General features: G+C 40.2%; 1 protein-coding gene across 1 annotated transcript in view; it reads left to right on the forward strand.

The window, feature by feature from the left end:
* Nr3c2 (nuclear receptor subfamily 3 group C member 2) overlaps positions 1–27069 on the forward strand; it is a 321919-nt gene that overhangs the window by 216293 nt on the left and 78557 nt on the right. The window contains exon 3 of the mRNA XM_027410547.1: positions 4964–5080. Coding sequence (XP_027266348.1) covers positions 4964–5080 — 117 coding nt within the window. The remainder of the gene's footprint in view (positions 1–4963; positions 5081–27069) is intronic.

Here is a 27069-nt window from a genome sequence, read left to right on the forward strand (position 1 = left end):
CTATTTATCTTTTGATATTAAAAATTAAATTGGGATATCTTCACATATTTCTGATCTATTCTTTCCTTTGTTCAAGGACTCTACACTTGTATTAAATAATTTGAACCAGTAGTCCACATACTACTGATGTTTCATTCACTTATTTTTAAATTATTTTCTCCTTGTGCTTTTGAACTATTTCTGTTTATATTGATTTAATTTCATTGCTGCATTCTTGTTGAACACCCAGTATCCTGGTAATTCTTCACAGTAACTTAATTGCTGCACATTTCATTTGAGTTTCCATCTGTTTTTGTTTGTATATCTGTCTGTTCTGTTTGCAGGCTCTACATGATTGGCCCCCATTTCTTTTTACCTGTAGTCATCCTTTTTTTAACATAGTCTAACTCACAGGTGCTTCTAATTCCAGCCTTTAGGTTATTTATGAAGGTCTTTCACTGACTTTTTTTTTCTATTTACTTTGGCTCATATTTTTCTGTTTGTATATTGTTATATATAGTTATTATAGTCTGCTTATTCTAAAGATTCTGTATTTTGTTATATTTTCTGTTTTCCTGGAAGATGATGAATTTTAATCTAGTTGTCAATTAAATCTCTGGCAATCACCTTGACCTGTAGATCCTTTGTTTTATTTGCTTTTCACTTTGGGGGAATCTATTTTGCCCTAACTGTGGAGTACAGGATCTCTTTGTAGGGCATGAACCTTTTGGGATTTCAAAGGAAAGACAGAAGGCTTTGTGTCTCCTAGTTTTGTGGGATTCAAGCGCTGTTCCTCTTTGGCAAGCAGCTACTGAAATACCTGCTCACCTATTTCAGGCTTAAATTGTACTTTACACTGAGGTGATGTCTCATGATCATTTCTGGAGTCTCTTACCCTCCTCTAATATAGCCTGCTTTTCAGTATTTCTCCTTCAATGGCCATCTTTTACCACAGTCTCAAAGCCTGTCTTTTTGCTCTTGTAACATTAAGGCCTTTTTTTTAATTTTTTGGCTTTTTTATTTCTAGCCATCTTGTACTACATGAATCACAAGGCTGGGGGTGAGGGTAGTCATCCACAAAACCTTGCCTAGAGGGTTTCTCTTTTCTATAGTAATTTCCCTCCAATGTCTCCCTGCGTTTGGTCACTCCTAGGCATCTGTAAATTCTTTTAGCCCAACGCTTTGCTGAAAAGTTTATAAGTATGTGCAGGAGACCTACCTGCTTTACGCTGTTATGTCATTGCTCAAATGTAGAATTTCCCTCATAATTGATATGTGACTCAGTAATAAATCAACCTTATTTTCCTTAGCCACTTAGGTTTCTTTTTAACCCAGAATTACTTCTCTGGTTCTCTGTATGCCGGCTAGTATACAGCTACTTATTTTCATATAGGGATCTCTGAACTTTTGTGGGGACCTCTAGCAGTGGTCCCTACTTACAGCCTACTAACCTGTCACATGACCTTAAGATTTATCTTTCTGAAGCATGGATCAGGACCTGATGCTCTGTAAGCAGGAATCTCAATAGCATCCCAGGACCTGCTGAGTGACTACTGAGTCCCTTAGCTGTCATTCCTGGCCACCACTGTCTACTCAGAATTCTGATTGTCTGCCAGTCTTAGTATTTCTGTCAAAATTATTTATTGCACATAGTCTACAAAATGACTTCTTCGGGATTAGCTACCCTAGCACTAAGAGAACACAGGCTTTAGAAGGGAAATTAATGGAATTGAAATCATCCAGTTCCATTCTAACTTTTAGTCTGTTCTTGTTGATGATATAGGGACCAAGGGATGAGAGACACAAATCACACGTTTGTATAAGTACAATTTGGATTTTCAATGTTAGAACTAAAGAGATGGCTTGGTGGTAAAGAGTACGGGCTGATCTTCCCAAGAATCCAGGTCCCATTCCCAACAACCACCAGATAGTTCCCAAACAATTGTAATTCCAGTTACAAAAGGTCAGTTCGGTCTTCTGACCTCACCAGGTACCATGGAGCACAGATAGATATGCAGGCAAAACCCATAAACCTTTTTTAAATTGTAATTAAAATTTACATCTCTTAATGTTTGCACAACTAGAAAATATATAACAGAATTGTCTGGCAATTATAAGACAGTATAAGATGTCTGTAGTAGTCTCCTGCAATTCTCCTGTCCTATGTGACAGATGGAACACAGCCCAGGAAGGAAACTATAAGTTGTTATAGGATCCTGCATCTTTAAAGGATGCCGATCATAAATTCATCCTGGCCTTTGGAATTCATTCATTCTCAAAAGAACAACCAGAGAACATCTTTCATGCACGTGGAAGATGGAGGGCGTTTCTGGCTCATTCTTATATACCAACAAGACTTGTTTGCATTTATCACCAATCTGTAGAAATGAAAAGAAATTTACACCCCATGAGACTAATGTCGTATGCAAATGTCTTGTAGCCATAAGTCCTTGGTGAATTGAAATAAATTAAAATTACATTTCATTATTTCTTTATACTTTAAAGTTGACTCAATTCATTGTGAGTTGCAGATGAACCTGTGGTTGGGCATTCACTCTCGTAACGATGTGAAAGGCACAGGATGCCAGTTGCCAATGGAAATTCTGCCTAATAAAGCAACTGTGCTTTACTCAAAGAACATTCCATTGTTTATTATTTCCAAAGAGCATTTTCCACATGCTGTTAGACCACCAGCAAATTATATTGCCAACTGCTCTTTAGACAGCCTTCTGGCCTCCAGGGAGACCAGCACCACCAGGCCTTTTGAATTGTCCTTCTGATTCTGTGTTTCATCACTACTGATTCTAGCTTGTGTTCTCCCTCTGGAGAACAACAGTAGTGACAGTTGCCTGCATGTGCAGTAGGCATGTCCTACTGCTCCTATATCATTTTAAGTGATTTATTGTATCAAGAACTCTGTGTTATTTTTGTTGAATACTTACTATGATTAGAAATTATCAATCAAGGGGACATGATAGTGATGGGCGGAAGAAAGAGCTTAAACTAACCTGTCCACTGTGTTATAGTAATCAGTGAGATCCTCTTGTATTCACTTGTGTTCATGAGTCGCCCTCTCTGTGGTCACTGCTCACTACATGCTGTCACTCTGTCTCATGACTTACATTACAGCCTGAGCTGACAGCATGTCAGGCCCAGACTTCTTCTCACTCCATACCTGGATGTCTAATTGCCAACACCTTTACTTGGAAGCATCTGACCTGCCCCTGCAGACTGAGATGGGGTAACTCCCCATAAGTCCCTGACATCTGTCCATTTTAATTGAAGGCAGTTCATTGTTCTAGTTGGGGGTTAGCCTAGAATCTTAAGTCTCCAATTCAACATCTCTCAGCTGATTGATCTTCAGAATTCCTCTAGAATCTGATCATTTTTGAAACATCACACTGACCCTTTAAGCCACTTTCACCCTTCCCCTAGATGTAGTATCCGCACAGATCTTCAGCCTTTGTTCTTAATCCACTGCAGTCTGTGTTCCATACAGCAACCAGAGTGGTCCTGTTTCAAGCTCACAAGTCCAGTGACTTCTCCTATCACCCAGAATAACACCCAAAGCTGTTGTTATACTGTGGCCTCCAAGGCCATCCAGACAGGCTCATGTTAGCCCTGGACCCTCAGGCCACTTTGCTGTTGCATGTCCCTCTGTTCAGGCAGCCACTCTTGTAACCATACTCTTCCTGAAGCCCACCCACTGACGGTACCCATTTTCCTCCTTTGTTTGCTTTCCCCTCTGCCTGGGTGTCCCCACAGGCACACGAAGGACCTTTACACTTTTGTTTAAAAATCCCCTTGCTGTGAGGACTTCCTGTTCCTTCTACCCACCAGGAGAAATGTGTCCTTTCCCTTGCCTCCCCAGCCCACACTCTCACGGCCATCCATTTATCTGACAGCATTGTCTGTTTTCTCTTTTTCCCCAGGTTGGATTAAAGCTAACACGGCAGAGACTTTTGTCTGCCTGGTTTCTTGTAGACTCTTCATTGCTTCAAGAAGTTTCTGGCACCTCCTGGATATTCAGTGAATATTTTTAAATAAGCAAATGAATAGTAGAGCTAGGCTACAATTCCATATTCGGCCAGTAGGTGTCACTCTATAAGGCTGTGCTGTCTCTACGTGTGATTTGTGTTTAGTTCCAGGTAGCCTCACAGAATGAAAGACAGGCATTTCCTAGTGTGAATTTGGAAGTCTCTGTAGTGAAATTGTGTGCATCAGTGATGACTAGGTGTCTTAGTCAGAGTTTCTATTGCTGCAGAGAAACACTGTGGCCAAAAAGCTACTTGGGGAAGAAAGGATTATTTACACTCCCATATCACGCTCATCACTGAAGGAAGTCAGGACAAGAACTCAAACAAGGCAGGATCCTGGAGGCAGGAGCTAATGCAGAGGCCATGGAGGGGTGCTGCTCACTGGCTTGCTGCCTGTGGCTTGCTCAGGCTGCTTTCTTATAGACCCCAGAATCACCAGCCCAGGGATAGTATCACCCACAATAGGCTGGGACATCCTCCATCAATCACTAATGAAGAAAATGCCTTACAGCGAGATCTTATGGAGGCATTTTCCCAATTGATATTCCCTCCTTTCAGATAACTCTTGTCTGACAAGGTGACATAAGACCAGTCAACACAATGGGCTTGGTAACTTTAAGGTGCAATCTGGCCTTTGCTTATAATGTTTGATGGAAATGCATAGCACATTTAGCCATTAACAAAATCAAATAGTGGGAGGGCATGGCTCTTCTTCCTATGTAACAATCTGTCTGTCATACAGTGTTAGTACAGGGAAGTAAAGTCTTAGTGGTGGTAAGTCGCCAGCTTCTCGCCTCTGTTATCCATAAGCCTGTTTGCCCCTACTGTGTTGAAGAAGAAATGTCCAAGTAGGAAAGGAGAAAGAGCCCTATTCTGATTATACTTGTTAGTATTCTATTCTAGTTTGGTAGTTGTTGTTTTAACATACTTTTTTATTATTAAATCAGGGCAACACAACTATTTATGTGCTGGAAGGAATGACTGCATCATTGATAAGATTCGGCGAAAGAACTGTCCTGCCTGCAGACTCCAGAAATGTCTTCAAGCTGGTATGAATTTGGGAGGTAAGTGTTGTGGGCTTAACTTGATGTGCATTGTAGAGTCCTCGTACTGCCAAAAGCAAAGCCGGGCTAATGTGAAGTGAAATATCTAAATATCCACAAAACAAAGTTCAGTTTTCACAGGGAAATATTTCCTGGCTGCAATTAAAAGGAGATGGCTAGAGTTTGCTAAGTTTCAAGAATTGGATCTTTAGTCAAACAAAAAAGATTGCTGTTTTGCATAAAATTTTGCATGACAATTGTCATCTCTGTTTCTTTAGATGACAGCATTGACACATAGGAATGTATTCTTAATGCCAAGAATAACATATGTAAGAGAAAACTACTGTAAAATAGCAGTAGCTCACCAAAGGAAGTGGAAAGAATTAAGGACTTGAAACCAACACCTTTACAACATTAATAAACCAAGTGAGGCATATTGCACCAATACAGATTTGTATCCACAATGATGTCAGCAAAAACAAATTAGCATTGCAAAATAGAGTATTTCCATACTATGGATGTATAGACTGTACAGGAAGAAGAACTGACTGCTACCATATACCCCAAGTATCCCATGAGCCTTATAATTTTATGTTACATTAGAACCCTGTATTGTGTACACATTACATAGCTAAAAGAAATAAAATGTTAGAAAAATATAATAAAGTGCAGCTTTTGTCTTAGTGAATGGATTTTTTTCCTGGCTAGTGTAACATGACTGCTATGTGACAGAGAATCTCTTAGTCTCTTAGAAGTCAAACGGAGGGAGATGTTGGCTAGGGAAGATGGTGAAGATGAGAACATGTCAGAGCTCTGAAAAAATGACCCCTATGATGAGAAGGATGGACAGAAACCTCTGTTCTGCCCCTCCTAGTCTTGTAGCCTTGGGCATGCTACCCCTAGCCTGTACCTAGCGTCCTTACTTTCTGCCTGTGTTGAACAATGGAATGAGCCTGTCTTGCCAGACTCTCTTGAACTTCCAGCCCCCGAATAATGACATAAAAACTATTATTAATTATGGAGTTTGGCTTTTAGGTTAGACTTGTTCCCAACTAGCTCTTACAACTTAAATCAACCTGTTTCTAATAATCTGTCATGTGGCTTTTTACCTCTCTTCCATCTCACTGTTATCTTTCGCATACCTAGATTCATCTGGAATTCCTTTCTCTTCCCGGAAGTCCCACCTAACCTCTCCTGCCTAGCTAATGGACATTTACCTCTTTATTAAACCAGTCAAAATAAAACAGTGACACATTTTCACACAGTGTGATAAAAATATCCTGCAATATTTCCCCTTTTGTCTAAATAAAAGGGAAAGGTTTTAACTCTAACATAGTAAAACTATATACAATAAGAAAATTATCAGGTAAAAATTACATTCACAAAGTATTTAACAACAGGTATCAAAGTTTACATCTATTTTTCTGTGGAGAATAAGAAAAAAATTACTTTCAATCCCCCTCCCAATATTACTGCTAGTGTGCATTCTCTTTCCTTTAAATACATAGACAAATTATTACCTCTTTGTGTCTCTGGGGCTCTGGGTCCATGGTTCTATTGTATTGTGGTAATTATTGTTATTGTTACTAATTGTACTTTGTAATTATATAGCATATTTTAAAGATAGATAAATAGCTAGGAAATAAGCTTGTTATTGAAATATTATTTAGAGTGTCAACATTTCCACATCTACCTAAGACAGTTTTCATATAAAAAGTCTTTTAAATGAATCTTCAGTTACAACTTTAATAAATACTACCTTTGAAAACACTAACCTGAAAAAATACTGCAAAAAAAAATTCCATTCACAATGTCCAGTCCACTTGTATTTTGTAAGTTCTGGAAAAATCTGTCCTATCTTGGTGAAACCAAAGTTTTGTACTTAATACTCTTTCTATCTTAACTTGTATTACCATCCTACAAGTGTCATTTTAGACCTTAAAACATTTTCTTCAATAAACAACTTAAGCTTTTTATCTCTCAACCTTATGCACTGTATACCTCTTTTGTGAGTTTCTGTTGTGAATTTGGTGACAAGGGAAACTGTATGACTATTTAGTCTTCAACTCCATCAGAGACTCAAGAAGGATTAAAAATGTTAGCTGAGTAAATAGGAAGTTCAGATCCAACAACTTCTAAAACTATAGAAATGACAGAAACAACTGGATGCCTGGACAGTCACCCTAGGTTCTTCTGTGATGTTGTGGCATCCATCTTCTGTCTACAGGCCTGGAATATCTGACAGACTTTTCTGTGAAGCAGGAATTTTTGAAGGACTGTCCTACCTTGTCTTTGCAAAGTTCAGCAGTCACCTTCTTTTGTGTACTGCTTGTCCAGTATGGATAGGATACTGTCAGTAGTCGAGGCAAGGGAAGTTTCTTGCCCAGAGGCTAACTGTGACACAATAGAAACAAACTCCATATGGAGGTTCTTCAATGTCCATCATCCTTTTCTGAAGTAGATTGGAGCTGCCAGGAACAGACGTGTCTCAATGTCATGAAAAGCCTTATGTTATTAAAACATCTTTTTTCCCATTTTTATTTGAATTAGAAACAAGATTGTTTTACATGTCAATTCCAGTTCCCTCTCCCTCCACTCCTCCCCTACCATAACCCCCCACACACCAATAAAATTCTATCTATCCCATACCCTTTCTGCTCCCCAGGGAGGATGAGGCCTTCCATAGGGGGTCTTCAGAGTCTTCATAACCTTTGGGATAGGGCCTATGCCCACCCCCATTTGTCTTAGCTTGGGGAGTATCCCTCTATGTGGAATGGGCTCCCAAAGTCCCCACCTATGCTATGGATAAATACTGATCTACTACAGAAGCTCCCATGATTTCCAAGGCCTCCTCACTGACACCCAGGTTCCTGGGGTCTGGATCAGTCCCATGCTGGTTTCCCAGCTATCAGTCTGGGGACCAAGAGCTCCCCGTTGTTCAGGTCAGCTGTTTATGTGGGTTTCACCAACCTGGTCTGGACCCCTTTGCTCATCACACCTCCTTCACTGCAACTGGATTCCAGTTCAGTTCAGTGATTAGCTGTGGGTGTCTGTTTCTACTTCCACCAGCTGCTGGATGAAGGCTATAGGATGACATATAAGTCAGTCATCAATCTCATTATCAGGGGAAGGCATTTAAGGTAGCCTCTCCTCTGTTGCTTAGATTGTTTGCTAGTGTCATCTTTGTAGATATCCAGACATTTCCCTAATGCCAGATTTCTCTTTAAACCTATAATGACTCCCTCTATTATGGTATCTCTTATCTTGCTTTCCTCTGTTCTTCCCTTGACTCAACCTTCCTGCTCCCTCATGTCTTCCTCACCCCTCCTCTTCTCCCCTTCTCATTCTCCTAGCTCCCTCTCCCCTACCCCCATGCTCCCAATTTGCTCAGGAGATCTTGTCCCTTTCCCCTTCTCCAGGGGACCATGATGTCTCTCTTAGAGTCCTCCTTGTTTCCTAACTTCTCTGGAGGTATGGATTGCAGGCTGGTAATCCTTTGCTCTATGTCTAAAATCCATATATGAGTGAGTACACACCATGTTTGTCTTTTTGTGATTGGGTTACCTCGCTCAGAATGGTTTCTTCTAGTTCCATCCATTTGCCTGTGAATTTCAAGATTCCATTGTTTTTTCCTTGCAGAGTAGTACTCCATTGTGTAAATGTGCCACATTTTCTCTATTATTAAAACATCTTAAATGCCATTTTCTGTATGTTTCTGAAGTGTTTGAAGACAACCTATCTATCTAATCCATTTGACTTTGAAAACATACCTACAAAACCTGGCTACAAGTTTGATTGTTATGGATGACTAACTACTAACCTACAGTTCTTAATTATCCTAAATAATTTATAATAATAGCTTTCAAGGACTAGAACTATACAATACATTTTTAAATAAGCTGCATAGGTACAATACCTTAAACAAGAGTAGAAACATAATACAGTATGTTACAGAAAAATAACCTTAAGTTTGTATCAATATACAAAAATCCATATTAATGTAAAAAATATTTGATATCACAGTTGCTTTTTAGTTTAAAAATAGATTCTGTAATCTACAATTTTATACTATCATTCCTGAACACAGTGCCTTAGACTGCTCAACCATCCTGACAACTGGTTATACTATCAGTTATATATCCTCCCCTTCTTTATCTTTTCAAAAAGACCCCTGAATCTAATCTCCTTTGCTTAGTTTCCTCCCTGACCATGACCAATAACAACTTGCAGCCAACCCCCCTGAATGATGATAAGCATGCATAATCCACTGAATGACCAAAACCACCCACCCTACCTCTTGGGGATGAGGGTGTTGTGTTTCACAGACTGCTTCCTGTTGTCTGGGGGAGGTGGCATCTTTAGGGGACCCTGAAGAAATTGAGATAATGGTCAAGTCCTAAGACAACTAGCTGTAGTCCAGTCTCGGTGTGATGGGAAAGAGCAGAGCTCATCTGAATCACAGCTGAATAGTCTATGAGACTGGACCATCTCAGCTAGCAGCTTTGAAGTTGTTCTGGATGTAGATTTTTGAGGAAACTGTAACTCCAGCATTCTGAGAGGCTGGATCACCTGGGTTACTTGTCTTCATTGAAGACTGGTCCTTTTTTCTGAAAATACACAAGCATTTGAAGGTAGCCTGCATATCTGCATTAATACAAGTGTAGAATGTGTGGTATGCATAAATTAATTAAAATGATTCTCTGTTCTGTGTCTGAGCAGATAAAAGGCATCTGCCAACTTTATGAGTTCATTTGGACTGCATAGCTAAACTATAATATAAGCCTCTATCCATGTCAATATGAAAGGATAGCATGTAATAATAAGTCATGAGGACTCTGTAGCCAACAAGATTTATCATGTCTCATCCAGTCTCAGAGCTGTTCCCACATAAAGAGATCAGCCTATATGTCATCTATCTTGAAGTTTTTCTCAGTTTATTCTTTCCTGCCTGCAACCAAGATTTTCAGGAGGTCTCACCCAGTCAAATCTGATCTTTATTAATTTTGAAGAAATCCATAGCTTTTTGTTTCCTGTGGAAATAAGAGCATAGCCTCTTCCCCAGTGCAACACATTTCCTGACTTCAATTCTAAGGTCAAGACATCCTTAAAATATATAGGATGGTTTAATTTAGTAGTGTTTTTTTTCCACAATCCAATATCTCTCAGTAGTATTTATCCTTCACTCATCAGCATCCAAAAAATTCAAAGTCAACAAAGCACCATACAGGATCCAGACAACCTGAGCATTTCCCATCCTTACATGGCTTATCCGTTTCTATATTACTTTACTCTTTCTTTAAAGACTATTATTTTAAAACCATTTATATTTTTCTATAACTGTCTATACCCATTTTCTTTTCTTTCTTCAGCATCTAAGAACATTTTCAAGCATATCTATATCCGTTTAGAGGTTTTCTTGACCTGGATCTGGCTTGTTTGTTTGTTTGCTTGTTTGTTTGTATATGCATTGTTTCTTTGATAGGTAGTAGCTAAGCTACCCACTGCACAGCTCAGCTTAGCACATGGTGCTGGTGGCTGGTTCTGCCCCCTTTGGATCCCTGAGAGCCTACTCTTATGCCTGCAGGCCCGGCCTGGAGCCTATGTCTGAGCCCAAGCTCTGGGAAGGTTTTTGTTTTGTTTTGTTTTTTTCTAGTGCCAAGAAGTGCAAGTTCAAGGACTTGGTTGAACAGCAGGACCTCTTAAAGGAGTAGCTCCTCTGTATGCTTCCAACACCAAGCCTACCCAAGAGAAAGCTGTGTCTGACTTGAATCCTGAACTTTTGTCAGCTGTCTCAGGCCCTCTGTGTATTTATGCACCATGCATTGGACACCAAATGTAGTTGGTCTTTCTCATCAAACTTCCTTTGATCACCAGCCCCCAAATAATGACACAGAGATTTATTATTAATTATGAAAGCTTGAAGCTTGAGCTTTAGCTTAGGCTTGTTCCCAACTAGCTCTTACTGACTTAACCCGTTTCTTTATTTTGGGTGGTTTTTTTGTTTTGTTTTGTTTTTTGTTTTTTGGTTTTGGGGTTTTCTGTGTTTGTTTGTTTTTTACCTCTGTTCCATTCTATACATCCAACTTGCTCTACATTTCTCTGGCATCTTGCACACACACATACCTAGATTCATCCATAGTTCCTCTCTCTACCCAGAAGTCCCACCTAACCTCTCCTGCCTAACTATTGGCCATTCATCTCTTTATTAAACCAATCATAATAAAACAGTGACCCATTTTCACTAAGTGTGGTCAAATATCCCACAACCAATAAGCATAACTATGGACTGGGTTATGGCAACTAATTGACTACATGAGTAAATTCACCTTGAGAAAGAAGTGGTCACTCAGTGTTCGTCAGTTTTCTGATACTGTAACATATTACTAAAACAATAAGCTTATAAAAATGAAAGGTTTTTTTGGGCTCACAGTTGTACAGCTTTCAGTTTATGCTTATACTTTTGAGGTGTGGTAAGACAGGGGGTCATGACAGTGGCATGAGGTAAAACCACGGCAACAAAAAGAAAGAAGGTGTCTGAGACCCAGATTCTGAAGACTCCCTACTGCAGCCTACCTCTTAAAGATCCTACTGCTTCCCCCCCACCCCAACACCTTGGCTGGGACCAAGCCTCCAATTTGGAGCTTCTCATCAGGAGATCAAATGATTTAGCAGCAGTAAAAGTAACTCCTGGAAAGCAAGATTTACATGTTTAGTACTATTTTTAAATTCCACCAAAGAATGATTTCATTTCTGTATATTTTTAATTCCTTTATCCCTAGTGGCATACTAGTATCCCATAGGTCCATTTTGAATAAATGAATGAATGGCTTCCATTTCCAATGGCTTCTGTGCATTGAAAAGATGAAAGAACTCCCCCACACCCCATATATCAAACAAGGATCATATGTGTACCTTTATAGGGAGAGGAAATAAATAGAGGAGATGAAGTGGCTTGGGACAGCTTTTCCTGCACATTGATGTGATGTTTGACTTCCAATTTCTTCTGAGCTATGAACTTGTTCTCACTTGAAAGATTATTTAAGGAAATAGGAGGTAACTGTGTTTCTTTTTGATGGATTCCTACTCTAAGTCAGTAAGAGAGTTTCAGAGAAAGCCCCTCTCTGCATTTGGTGGCATAAGAAAGGACAGAAAACGATATTAGGAGATGGTCCAAGATACCTTGGTTCTCAACCTAAAGGCTGAATATACAATATATACAACTGCCACACTTCAGGGTAAACCAGGCTTTTTCTTTTGGGCCACTAACCAGCTCCCAAACACAGAAACTTCTTAGTTACAACTGCTCGGCCTTTCCTTAGGCATGTTTCCTGCTAGTTCTTATAATTTAACCTATTTCTCTCCATCTGTTTTACTTTGGAGCTTTTTTTTACCTCAATGTCCTTCTTTCTGTGTATCTTACTTTCCTGCTTCCCCTAGTGTCTGGCTGGCAGCTGCCTGGCTTCTGGCTCTGGGCATGTCCCTTTCTTTCTCCCTTATTCTCTTCTTTTCTCCTACTTATTCTCTCTGTCCACAGCTCTGCCAATCCCTTCCCTGCCTAGCTACTGGCCGTCCATTTCTTTTAGACCAATCAGGTGCCTTAGGCAGGCAAGGTAAAACAAATGTAGCAATCCTTACCTTGTTAAACAAATGTGGCATAAACAAATGTAATACATCTTTACACAGTTAAAGTAATATTCCACAGCATAAACAAACATGACACATCTTTACATAGTTAAAATAGTATTCCACAAAAATGTGGCTCATTTTCTGAGCCCCAGCAGCACTATACAAAACCTCTTCTGTTTGCTTTCCAAGCTAAATGGCATGGCATGGCTATTAATGTGTCCATTTTAGCAGTGGGTTAATAAATGCATTGTCAAGCCATAGAGCTGGCACACACCCTAGGGAGTGGCACCAACCACTCAAATCTCCTGGAACCAAGCCCAAGCCTGGCATCACTCTGCCATACAGAGTGGAATGCTGTGGTTCATATTGACTCAAATTATATAAGAGCACCATGGCACACAGGTGTCTTCCCTGTGTCTGTGATCACCAGTAAGCAAGTGAAGCATGGCCAAGGACATGATACAGGAGTTGTGATTAGTTGTTGCCTTCAGTACAATAGGAAGAACCTTCTTTGATTCTTGATGCCACTGACAGCAGAGAGCAAGTGATGTGAAGCTTGGAAATTGACAATTAGGAAAGTTGTTTTCTTCAGGTTCAGGTTAGAGTTTAAGGACTTCTGTGAATGGATACTCAGCTTTGGTCAGTTGAAATAACCTACCTTCCTTATCATCATCCTCCTTCTTATCCTTCCCCTCTTCTTTTTCCCTCAAAATTCTTGCCAAGCCTTGCTTTTTATTTCAGTTTACAGCAGAAAACACAAATGGTTTTTATCGTGTTACAAGAAGATGATGGGGGTATTTATCCTTTAATGTGGAGCAATTGCTATGATTAAAAATGTGAATTAGGTTCAGACGTTTTCAGATGTGTGCCAGCTTCACGGGCTGTGTTATCCATGTCAGTTTAATGCCCTCTGAGGGGTAAGACAGCTGCTAAGGCACCATACACCACATGGAAAAACCTTCTGCTAATGATGGTGACTCAGGGAGCAAGGTTCAAGTTACTTTGGAGTCATTTCTTCCTGGTACTGACACTTGATTTACTGGCATTCCTGGCTATTCTTCCGAAGTCACCTCTGTTTGGAAGGAAAGAAAGAAGGAAGGGAGGGAGGGAGGGAGAGAGAGAGAGAGAGAGAGAGAGAGAGAGAGAGAGAAAGAAAGAATAGGAAGGAAGGGAGGGAGAAGGAAGGAAGGCAGACAAGCAGGCAAGCAAGAAGGTGAGCAGGCAGGCTTGCTCAAAAGTTAAAGCTGTAAAATGCACCTCACCCTTTTCTCTAGACCCTCTGGCCTTGAGTGCTATTTCCTCCTGCCTTGAGTGCTATTTACTTTCTTTAAAGTCCTGCTGAGCTTCAGGCTGCTTGCAAAAGATAATACAGCAGAGGATGTCAGAGTATCAATGAAGAAATGGGAAAGAAAGCCACTGCTTCTCCTGACCCTAGCCTGAGCCTGCCACTCTGGCTAGTGCCCATGTTACTAGATCTTAAAGACCTCAGTGACATGAGGAAGAACTGCTGCTTTCTGGAGACTGTCCCAAACGAATACATCCCTTTGCTCTCACATCCAGTGTTCTACACAGGAGTTGCCTTTTCCTTTAAAATACATGGAGCACAGAACTGCAGCTAATTGACCCTCATACCCAGAAATCCTCCCCAGTGTTCCTAGCTGAACTGTGCCCTGGCCATGGAGCAGAGAGAAGATGTAAGAGATCTTTCTTTTCCCTTTTACCCATTGTATAGAAATGGAACCTAAAGTCCAAGAGCCTATCAGTACAAAATTTTAAAATGCAATCAGGGCCCTAATTATTTCTTCTTCACTCTTATCAGCCACACCTTGCCTTATTTCTTTCAACCTCCACAAGGTGCACATTCCTTTAATGAAGATTCTTGAATATTTAAATTCTACTTTCCCATAAATTTAAAAATACAGACTCAAAGAATAGGAATAGGAATAAAGTAGACCTTGTGGGCCACAGTCTGTGTCTGAGTCTGCCTCCTTATTCTGGTATGTGTGACTCGCATCATGCACTTAAGCTCTCTTTCACAGAAACTATAACTGGTAGCGACATGGAGTCCAAGTCCACCTTCTTCTCTCTGGATAGGATATATCAGGCACAGTGACATGAGCCACACAGACATGGCACAGAAGGTGTCACGATTGCTTTGGATACAAATGGTAGCAAGGTGACAAAGCAGAGGACATAGTGCTGGGAATGCACCGCAGTGCATCCCTGGTGAGAGTGGGGCCGAAGCTCAGGGCACGCCTGGAACCAGGCTCATGCTACACTGTTAGATGTTTAGAACTTCATTGAATGTTTTCTGTAAAAACATGACTAATATGGAAAAACTACTAAGACTCAGCAAAATTATTTAGGCTTTTTTTATTCTGTGATGACAGCTTCACATATGTGCAGAGAGCTTCAAGAGTCAAGGAGCTAGAAAAAGATGGTAGTGAAGTATGGATAATGGATGCATTGGTTCCATTATTTCCCTGTTTGTTAATAATGTGAACATTTTAAAGGAAATAAGGTATTCATAATTTTGAGCCAAGAATGGGGGCTTAAAACTAACGACACTGAACTAGACACACAAAGCAGTTACCCATTGAATGGGAAGAAGGGAGAGAGAATGACTAAGACATCCTTCACACCCGGCTGAGAAATCCCTTAAAACTAAAATGGAGAGGTGATAGAAAAACAAAAGATGGAATGATCAAAGAATGGCAGAAAATGGCTGACACAGGGCAAAGAAGGAAGGGGAGAGCAGGGGACAGGGAAGAGATTTGTCTGAGGAAAGATCTCTCTCTCTCTCTCTCTCTCTCTCTCTCTCTCTCTCTCTCTCTCTCTCTCTCTCTCTGCCAGCAGCTTTCCACAGCTAGTTGGTGCAGTTGCCAACAAAGCTCAAGCAGTGTATATCTGGGGAGAGAAATTGCAGGATGGATGCCAGTGAGAGTGATGCTGCATATCTGAAATCCTGTCAGGAAAATGTGTTGGCGCCTGTAGGCATCTCCAGAGGCGGGCTGTCCAGTCACCACAGAACCTAGGAAAGCCACTCTATCCTGAGTCTCATGCAGATACCATTCCTTGTATTTCTTTTTTCTTTTTTCTACTCAGTAGAAACAATTTCAGTGGGATTTCCAAACAGTAAAATTGAGAGGAAACTGACACCGATTTCTAAATCAACTAAGAGTAAGTTTGGGGGATTTTTCATGTACGAAGTAAAACTATGAAAACTGCCATAATGATGTATGTGTTAAATCAGCAGTTGTATTTTTATCCCTCAGGAACTTGTGAGGAAAAAATTGTAGAGTGTTGTCAGGATTGGTCCCACATAGAATGTACAAGATTTTTCTCTATCCTGTCAATTTTCCTGCCACACTTTTGTGATTATAATTTGTTACTAAGGCATACATTAAATTTCCATCCATGTCCCTCATATCTTCTGTTAAGTTGGTGTCTTGTTTGATGGGTGGTGACATCTGATGTTGAGAATGTTCATTCCATGCCAGAAGTGCACACACTTGTACATTTGTACATTTGTACACTTGCCTTGGTGAGCTGATCAAAGTAGACTAGTTTTCTCAAATCTTTGAAAATGTAAAACCCAGGTACACAGGGAAATTCTGCTTGAATATGCAGATATGCTCAGTTTATACTTTTCCTTGGCTTTTTTGTTTTCAGTCTATTCTGATGTTTGTTCTCTCACACTTCTGTCTCAACCTGAAATCGTAAGTTTCTCTTCTGCCTGCCAGTTGTGAAATAACCACTCAGAGGCTGAATACGAATTACAAATGCTCAGCCAGTAGCTCAGGCTTATTACTAACCAGCTCTTACGTTTTAAATTAACCCATACTCCTTATTTACCCTCTGCTACATGGCAGTACCTTTTTTAGCATGACACATTCATTTCCTGCTCCCTCTGTGTCTGGCTGGCGACTCCTCTGACTCTGCCCTTCCACATCCCATCATTCTCAGTTTAGATCTCCCACCTAACTGTATCCTGTTCAGCTATTGGCCAGTCAGCTTGTTTATTAAACCAATCACAGCAACATATTCACACAGTGTAAAGGAATATTCCACTGCATCGACCCAAAAGCTTAATGGTTCTAACCTTTTGTATCTTAAAACACTTGCCCTTTAACCTTAGTCTTGAGAGCCCTGCAGTCACAACTAAGCCCTACTCAGCAGCACCCTCTCACAGATACAGGTCACCCAAGCCCTGACTTGCTTCCATTTTCACATATACACTGCTATTTCAGGAATATGTATGTGTTTTCTGGCTCTGCTAGGACAATTGGTCGGGTCCTTTGTGCTGTTCATTCCCCACACCTTGACCACTTTCTCAGATGGGAGAATTCTCCTATGAGGTTATGTGTAACTACACTTGGTCAATGAAGCACGGGGGCATCATTAAACATACAGCAGGAAAAAAAAAAAACATACAGCAGGCTTTTGCTTTGTTGGATTCTTCTTTTACTTCACACCAACCCTCTAGTTTCTCTCTTTATACACAATGACTCCTACTTGATTTTCTCTGTGCCTTCATATTTCATGCCTTCCCTCTGCCCCTCTCCTGAGATCTTGTATTCAAATTCTCAGGACAAGGTTCAGCATGGTGGTGGGTCATTATCAGCACAGCACTTCCATGCAGGCTGTCTCCTGGTGCTCACTGACTGACAGAAATGACAACCCTGGCTTTCCTGCTTATTCCTTACCCAAGCCACTGTGGCCTCATACTAGGCTCTTCAGTCAAAAGCATGGCTACCTAGGAGAGGAAGGATTTGACCCAAATTTTAGAAAGGAGCTATGAAGTAGCAACCAACATGTGGTAGACATGTTTCACTTTAAAGTCATAATGGTAGCAGTCATCTAATTGTGGACATCATTAAATTACAGAAAATTTTCTAATTTTTATCTACTTTTTTAATTTATTCATACATTTAAAAGTAAATCCATTTGTAAGAAACAGTTGACAGTTTTCATGCCTCATCAAGAAAAACCAATAATGACCTTATTTTGGAGTTGAAAAGTTTTCAATATAGTTAGTTTGAAAGCCAGGAAGCAGGGATGTAGCGATAAGTCAGCAGTTACGAACATAAAAACATATTCATTAGTGAAAGTATACAACCCAGTGTGAAGCTCCACAGCTTCTGTTTTGAATGACTACTCTAACAGTATAAAGGGTCACTGAATCACAGTATAGAGGGTCTTTAGAGGAGGTAAATTTAAGCATTTAACTTTTTCTGTGGGTTTTCTCCAACTTGGTCTTGATCCCTTTGCTCGTGACTCCTCCTTCTCTGCAAGTGGATTCCAGGAGTTCAGCTCAGTGTTTAGCTGTGAGTGTCTGCTTCTGTTTCCATCAGCTACTGAAGGGCATTTAAGGTAGCCTCTCGACTATTGCTTAGATTGTTAGTTGGGGTCAAACTTGTAGATCTCTGGACATATCCCTAGTGCCAGATTTCTCTTTAAACCTATAATGTCTTCCTCTATTATGGTATCTCTTTTCTTGCTCTCCTCTATTCTTCCCCTGATTCAACCTTCCTGCTCCCTCATGTCCTCCTCTCCCCTCCTCTTCTCCCCTTCTCATTCTCCTAACTCCCTCTCCCTTCCCCCCATGCTCCAAATTTGCTCAGGAGATCTTGTCCCTTTCCCCTTCTCTGGGGGACCATGTATGTCTCTCTTAGGATCCTCCTTGTTTCCTAGTTTCTTTGGTGAAAAGGATTGTAGACTGGTAATCCTTTGCTCTAGGTCTAAAATCCATATATGAGTGAGTACATACCATGTTTGTCTTCTTGTGACTGGGTTACCTCACTCAGAATGGTTCTTCTAGTTCCATCCATTTGCCTTCGAATTTCAAGATTCCATTGTTTTTTTTCCCCCTGCTGAGTAGTACTCCATTGTGTAAATGTACCACATTTTCTCCATCCATTCTTCAGTTGAGAGGCAACTAGGTTGCTTCCAGGTTCTGGCTATTACAAATAGTGCTGCTATGAACATGGTTGAACAGATGTCCTTGTTGTATGAATGTGCTTCTTTTGAGTATATGCCTAAGAGTGGAATTGCTGGATCTTGTAGACTCATTCCCATTTTCCTGAGGAATCTCCATGTTGATTTCCAAAGTGGCTGTACGAGTTTGCACTCCCACCAGCAATGGAGGAGTGTTTCCCTTTCTCCACATCCTCTCCAGCATAAACTGTCATTGGTGTTTTTTATTTTAGCCATTCTGACAGGAGTAAGAGGGTATCTCAGAGTTGTTTTGATTTCCATTTCCCAGATGGCTAAGGATGTTGAGCACTTTCTTATGTGTCTTTCAGCCATTTTTGATTCCTCTGTTGAAAAATCACTATTTAGTTCTGTACCCCATTTTTTAATTGGATTATTAACTTTTTATTTGTAACTTTTTAATAATAAAGCTTAAAATAAGGTTTGTTAATAAAGTTTGGGGGTTTGTTTTGTTTTTAAGGAGACTGTACTAGACAGTTTTATGTCAACTTGACACAAGCTGAAGACATCTAAGAGGAGGGAACCTCAATTGAGAAAATTCCCCCCTAAGATAAGTCTGTAACAAGCCTGTAGAGCATTTTTTAAATTTGTGATTGATGGGGGAGGGCAAAGCCCATAATGAGTGATGCCATCTCTGGACTGGTGGTCTTGAATTCTATTTACAAAAAGAAAAAAAAAAAAGCAGGCTGAGCAAACCAAAAGTAACAAGCCAATAAACAACACCCTTCCATGGCCTCTGCATCAACTCCTGCCTCCAGTTTCCTGCCCCATTTGAGTTCCTGTCCTGACTGCCTTCAGTGATGGACTGCAATGTAGAAGTTTAAACTGAATAAACCCTTTCCTCCCCAACTTTCTTTTTGGTCATGGTGTTTCATCACAGCAATAGAAACCCTAACCAAGACAGCGATATTACAAAAGATATCAAGGAAATTCAGAAAAAACATCAGGATATACTTTTTAAAAGCTTATATTCTACTAAATTAGAAAGCCTGAAAGAAATGTATGAATTTCTATATTGATAGGACATGACAAAATTAGACTGGCACAAGGAAAACAGCTTAAACAGATTTATAACAAGCAATGAGACTGAAATGGTAATGTTAAAAAAAAGAGAGAAAATAAGAATATCTCCCAACTCCAAGTGCCCAGGATAAATGGGTCCACTGCTTAGTCCTACAAGACCTCTAAAAAGATAGCAGCAACACTTCTCCAACAATCCCAGAAGGAGGTGGCAAGGGACAGAATGCTACCAACTCTCTTTATTCAGCTAATACTACCATATCCCAAACAAACAAGGGAACATACCATATAACACACACACACACACACACACACACACACACACACACACACACACACACACACACTGACTGGTGAATATAGATAAATGAACTCAAGGACAGAAATCATGTAGTCATATCAATAGATGCAGAAGATGCTTTTAACAGACTTGGACATGTTTACATGATACTCACTCTGAAGAAACTAGGAAAAATGTAGCACAACAAAATGGTGACAAACCAGCAGCCACCCTTGGGCCAAGTGGGGAAAACTCAAGTTATTCCTGCTAAAATCTAACAAGACAAGTGTGTTGACTTTCTTCACTCTTACTTAACATAGTGCTTGAAATCTTAACTAGAGCAATAACAGAATGCAATAAAATGTGTACAAATTGCAAAGTAAGAAGTCAAAATATACTTGTTTGCAGTTGGTGTGATGTGGGATATGAGAACTTGGAGATTTCACAACACCCCTAGAACACTTAAAAATCAATGGCTGTATATACCAATACAGAACATGCTGAGAAAGAAACAAGGAAAACAATTTCACAGTTGATGTCTTAGAATAAACTTAACCAAAGAAGTGAAAGACCTCTGCAATGAAAATTTTAAAACACTAAATGAAGACATTGAAAAAGACATTGGAAGGTATCATGGATTGAAATAGCTAACATTGGGAAAGTGGATATACCACTAAAAACAATCTGCAGATTCAGTGCAATACTTTCAAAATCCCAGTACCTTTCTTCACAGAGAGAGAATGAACACACAGCAATCTCAACATTCATGGGGAAGCATAAAAATCCCAGGGCAACCAAAGTCCTGAGCAAAAAGAACCATGAAAGAGGTCTTACTGTGTTTACAGTTTATCCCACAGAGCTATTGTCACAAAATATGATACCAGCACAAGAACCAACACGTGACTCAATGGGATGCTACAAACCAGATGTAAACCCACTCAGTCACCTGAGTTTTGACAAAGACACCAAAAATATACGTAGGAGAAAGACAGCCTCTTCAATAAATTGTGTTTGGGAAACTGGATATCCACAAATAGAACAATGAAACTAGATCCCAATCTCTCACTCTGTCAAGCATCATTTCCAAATGGACCAAGGACTTTAATGAAGAGATTATGAATACAAAGTGGGTATACAAAATATAAGCATAGACAAGAGCCTTCTGAAAGGGACTCTGATCACTTAGTAAATGGTGCCAAATGGGATTCCACAATGTTAAACAATAGCTGTGCATTGAAGAAGACAACCAAGCAAAGAAGTCACCTACAGAATGGACAAAAAGAATCTTTGCTAACTGAAATTATGGCAGAAGATTGATATATGGTATATATAAAGAACTAAAAGTGGAATAGCAAACCAAAATGCAATTGGTAAATGAGATAATGATTGACAGATGTTTCTCAAAGTGTGTAGTATAAATGGCCAGTTAACATGAAAATGTCAAGTATCGTTGGCCATCTGAGAAATGATTCGAAATTTCCTCTCATCCCCACTAGAATGGCAGTCATTAAGAAAACAAGCAACAAATGCTGTCCAGGGTCTAGACAAAGGGGAATTCTTATACTCTACACTGCTGATGGACATGTGAAGAAACTCAACCGCTATGGAAAGCAACATGGACATCCCTGGAAAAATTAAAAGTGATCTGCCATAGAATCCCGCTACAATTTCCCTGGATATCTATCTGAAAGATTCTGAGTCAGCATACTGGAAATACATGCACAGCCATGTGTATATCTGTACTTTTCATAATAGCTGGGTTGCCCATCAGTTTTTCAAGAAAGTGTATGCAACTGGACATAATCGTATTAAGCAAATTTAGCCAATGTCATAAAGACTATTACCACATGTTTTCTTTCTTGTGGATCCTATATTTTATGAAGATAGATGAAATTGTGTATGTATATGTCATGAAAATAGTAGCAAACTGTGTAGGAGAAACTAATAGGAGAGGGTTGACAAAAGAGGCAACATCCCTAAATTATATTACATGTGTGCATGGGATGTCCTTATCAGTGTAGCAGTTATATAATAATTAAAATATTGTTAAAAGACAAAGTAGTAAGCTTCTCCATCACAAATAAAACAATAAACAGAGAGAATGGGCAGCCTACATAAGGCAACTCACAAAGAGAACAATCAACAGAGTGAAGGGATGACCTACATAAAGGAGAAAACATTTGCTAACTGTTCATCTGGCAGAGGGTTACCATCCAAAATATAGAAGGAACTTGAGCATTTTAACAGCAACAATCAAGTAATCTTGTTTTTAAGAGGGGAAACCCTTCGAATAGGTACCCCAAAAGAAGTAATTCAAAGGACCAACAAAAATACATGGAAAAATACTCAGTATCATTATCTGTGATGGAAATGAAAAACAGAAATAAAGTACAGTAACTGCTATTCAAAAAGTCTGGCAAAGATATGAAGAAAAATGAACTTTAATTTGTTTATTTATTTTAGTTTTTTTCAAGACAAGGTTTCTCTGTGGCTTTGGAACCTGTCCTGGAACTAGCTCTTGTAGACCAGGCTGGTCTCAAATTCACAGAGATTTGCCTGCCTCTGCCTCCTGAGTGCTGGGTTTAAAGGCATGTGCCACCACCACCACCCAGCTGAGAAAAACTTTTATATCCTATTGATGGAAATGTAAATTGGAATGGCCACTGCAATGAAAGTTCTTCAAATAACTAAAATTAGATCTCCCAAGCTGGGGGTGTAGATCTATGGTAACACACTGTGAAGAATGTACAGGCCCTGCAAATGCACCTGCGCCCAACTCTTAAAACCACAAATGTATACGTACATACATACATACATACAATCATACATACATACAGAGATGATTGGATAGATGCAGACAGATAGACAGATGATTATATAGAAGAGAGATAGATGATAGATAGATAGATAGATAGATAGATAGATAGATAGATGCTAAATAGGTGGATGATTAGATGATGGATGGATAGATAGATAGATAGATAGATAGATAGATAGATAGATAGATAGATAGAAAGATAGATTCCTGACATATCCTGACCATGTCACTAACACATTTCTGGGTACCTATCCAAATTAAATGAAATTAGCATATCAAAAAGATACATGCATGGTAATGTTTACTGAAGAACTGCCCCAACTATCTAAGATAGGGAGTCTGCCTCGCTGCTCATCAGCAGACAATGAACAAAGGAAGTGTGGCTACTTTTCAACTGTAAAGAATAAAACCCTTCCGTTTGCAACAGAGTGATGAAACTGGAAGACTGTACTTCAGTGGACTAAATCAGACACAGGAAGACAGAATCACACTTTCTCGGATATGGATACTTGCATAAAAGTAGTCATGATTTCTAGAAATTGAGAAGCGAACAGGGTGGAAAGAGGGGACTGGATTTGATTGATCACTGCACACTTTGTGCACATAAAAGTATCACAGTGAGCCTTCACTAAAGTGTAGAATCAATGCATATTAGTAATATGGAAATTACAAAACACATCCTCACTATAGTGGCAGTAGTTTTCTGCAATACCTGAGGGAATGAAGATGGAGTGGGCAAGATGATGTTAACCGCTTGATATGTGTTTGAAAATATCGATCTACCTTGTGACACGGAATTTCTTAAAAGTTGAATTAGCAGAGCTAATAAAAGCGGCTCCAGCAGAAACATGGCTTCATTATTTTAAAAGAAAGTCTGTTGATGACGATCATCAACATTTGGGAAAGTCCTGAAAACAATATTTTAAGTCAATGTATTTTGGTTTTCCTTGCCACACTAATGTCCTTTTACAAAGATGACTTCACAGTGCTGTGTCTTGGTAAAAGAGGCTTTAAGGATCTGATGAACTGCACCCAAATGCTACAAACACGTGGATTGAATGTTCATCTTCAGAGATGAAGGTGGGCTTCAAATCTTCAGAAAAGGCACGTGGGAAGAGCTTAGAATTCTGTGTTGGCAAGTTGGGCTGGGGAAAGAGGCGAGTTAGTGACAGAAGGTGCAGGATAGGGCAAGTTAGTGACAGAAGGTTCAGGAAAGGGCCCTCAAGATGGCTCAGAGGGTGAAGGCTCCTGCAGCCAAGTCTCATGATCTAAGTTTAATGCAATCCCTAGGACCCATGTGGAAAAACTAATTCTGCAAAGTTGTCCTCTGACCTTCACACACTCCAATAAGTAAATAAGCAAACAAACATATGCAACTCTAAAATGTAAATTTAAAATCAACAGAAGTTACAGAAAAGAAAGGCCTGGGATTCGGTCTGTCCTTTGCCAGGAGATCAGGACCCAGTGTGGAGATGCCACCCTGTGTCGCATCATTGTTTGTCTGTCCTCACCCTAAATGCTGGACACATGGAACCATTTGTACCTACATACTTTAAGAGACAAGAAAGAGCAGTAAGTGTGGGGTGACCTCCTGTCCCTACCCTAGCCTTGGTCACAATAGGTCTAAATGTATGACCAGCATGTGGAGTCTTCTAAGGCCCTGAGTAGATCTTCTCTAGGCTGTTTGTTCTCCAGGAAGTAACTTCTTGGCCCACTTCTCCATCCTCACTCAGAAGAAATGGCCGAGTCACCTCAATAAGCTTTTTCAGATGCTACTGGTCACAAGGTGGTTGACTTAGAGTAGGTTTAGAATTGAAGGGGGAAAAACCCTTCTCTGGCTGTTTGCTCAAAATCCTCTGGCGCTGAAAACCAGGTCCAAAACAAAAGAAGTTAAGGGAAGTGTCTTCTTGACTGACTGACGAAAAGACCCACTTTGTGTTTTTGTTTGTTTTGTTTTTCCTCCAATTATTTGATTCATTTTTCCTTTAATGAAATCCAAAGCCTCCTTTTGGATTGAAATCGAAAATGAACAGGTTCCCCAGACTGAGCACATTGCTGGTTTGTTTTCATCACTAAAACACACATCCTGTTCCTGCCCTGCCCTTGGCAGGGCTCTGAGTCATGCTGAGAATGGCCCTAACCCTGTCACTAGTCCCTGGACCATCAGGGCCATCTCCAGCACACATGTCTTGCTTCCACTGTTAGGGACTATTTCTGCTAAGGTAGCAGGGTGGTTTGAGGGATGGAGCCATCTCTGTCAGTTCCAACAAAGGCTTTTCACTTGCACCAGATGCATGAGAAGGCCAGGAGCAAGGTACCTGGATTCCTATGTGTATTCGATTCCCATTGTTCTGATAACAAGTAGCCACCAGTTTACTGGTCTAAATAAAATTATATGAAAATTTGTTTGCATATAAATGTACAGGTTAGAATTCTAACGTGGGTCTCACTGAGCTCAAATCAATACAGCAGCAGGCTAGGTTCCTTAAGGGAGGCTGGAGGAGAGAATCTGCTTGCCTGCCTCCTCAATTCTTGGTGCTACCTACATTCTCTGGCCTGTGGTCCTTTCTGTTGCCATGTGAGGTAACACCCTCCTGGGCTCCAGGGATCAGGAAGAAATGTCTTTGAGTCACGATATTCGTTCCTTCTGCATGGCTTTGACTGAAAGGGTTGGTGTAGTAAGGAGGAAGGATTCAGTTGCTGATGGTCACAAGGAGTATTAGCCTGTAATGGTGGGGAAAGCACAGCACAGAGCGCCCAGTTCATGGGAACAGAGCATGAGCTAGGGCTGGCTAGACCACTGCAGTTCAGGACTCTGAAAGACTGCAGCAGAAACCAGGAGTTTGGTGTTCTCTTCAGGGAAGTAATGATCTCCTGCTTGCCAGGTCCCACCTCCTGAAAGCTCCACAGCCTCCCAGAACAGTGCCCCCATCTGGTTGTACATCTGTCCACAGTCTGAAATGGTCCTCATGTTCCTCCCCAGGGTGGACAGTCTCTGCCTCCAACCCATACCCACCTCAAAAACAAAACAACAACCAAAAAACCTCACTCCTCATAGGTGGTTTTTTACACAGTGAGGAGAGACTTCCTTCTTTCTATATAACTTATTAAGACTGTTGCTTCCTCTGACAGAGTCACTTGGTTCCTCCTCTGTGCTTCCCAGGCTCTGCCACAGCCCTGAGCACACTGCACTGTAGGTATTTGTTTATAGGCCTTTCATACCAGTCACGCCTGCAACTTGTCAGAGCAGGACTTCCCTCTTCTCTTCAGACCCAGTGTCACGTGTGCTTATTAAATGCTACTGAGTGAACGGAAATATGGTTAAACTTTGCCCATGCGCTACTAAGATAAACCCATCCCCTCTCCCAAAGTTCGGTTAAGTAATTATAAAGACAAAGGGTATTTCATGTTTAAACTAATCCCATAGCAGATTCTAAAAGCAATATATTATCAAAATTCTGTGATAATATTGTTTTCCATCCCTTTACAGTAGTGGTTCTCAACTCATGGGTCATGGCCCCCTTATGGGTCGCCTATCAGATATTTACATTACAATTCATAGCAGTAACAAAATTACAGTTATGAAGCAGCAACAAAATAATTTTATGGTTGGGGGGTCCCCACAGCATGACGAGATGTGTTAAAGGGTCACAGCATTAGGAAGGATGAAAACAACTGATTTACAGGGGGTACAGTTTCCAAAAAGTCTGTGTCTTGGCCTCCTATTCACATTAGTTTAATCTAGAGATTTCTTAAATAATAATGTATTGAAATGTGTTAGCACATCTTTCCACAAGGAGGAGTTCCAAGTGATGTTGTGCGTCACCTTGTTGCTTGTTTGCTGTCATTTCTGTCACCAGCATGGAGGAATACATTTCAGACTAACTGTTGCCAAAATGGGAATTCCAGCCAGTCTGATAGGTTTTGCATAAACATTAACTTCAAGGTGAAAGTGATGGTGAGTTAACATAAAATAAAAAGGCAGATAAGTCAAACTCTCCCCTCAAAATGTAAAGACAAGAAGTAAAGACAAGAGACTGCCTGATAGAGTGGCTGTATTCCCAGCACTTGCAGAAGCAAGCAGGTAATTCCAGTGCAAGGCCAGCACATCAGTACATAGTATTTGCAGGGCAGCCAAGGCTACGTCATGAGAACCTGCCTCAAAAACAAGAAACAGCAAAGGTGATAGAAAAGAAAACTACAGGGGTGAAGCAAAGGCAAGCTGAGAAGACTTAGACGGAAATGTGGCTGAGGGAAGTAGATGATTCAGTG

The sequence above is a fragment of the Cricetulus griseus genome, chromosome 3 (assembly GCF_003668045.3).
Source record: "Cricetulus griseus strain 17A/GY chromosome 3, alternate assembly CriGri-PICRH-1.0, whole genome shotgun sequence".
NCBI lineage: Eukaryota > Metazoa > Chordata > Mammalia > Rodentia > Cricetidae > Cricetulus > Cricetulus griseus.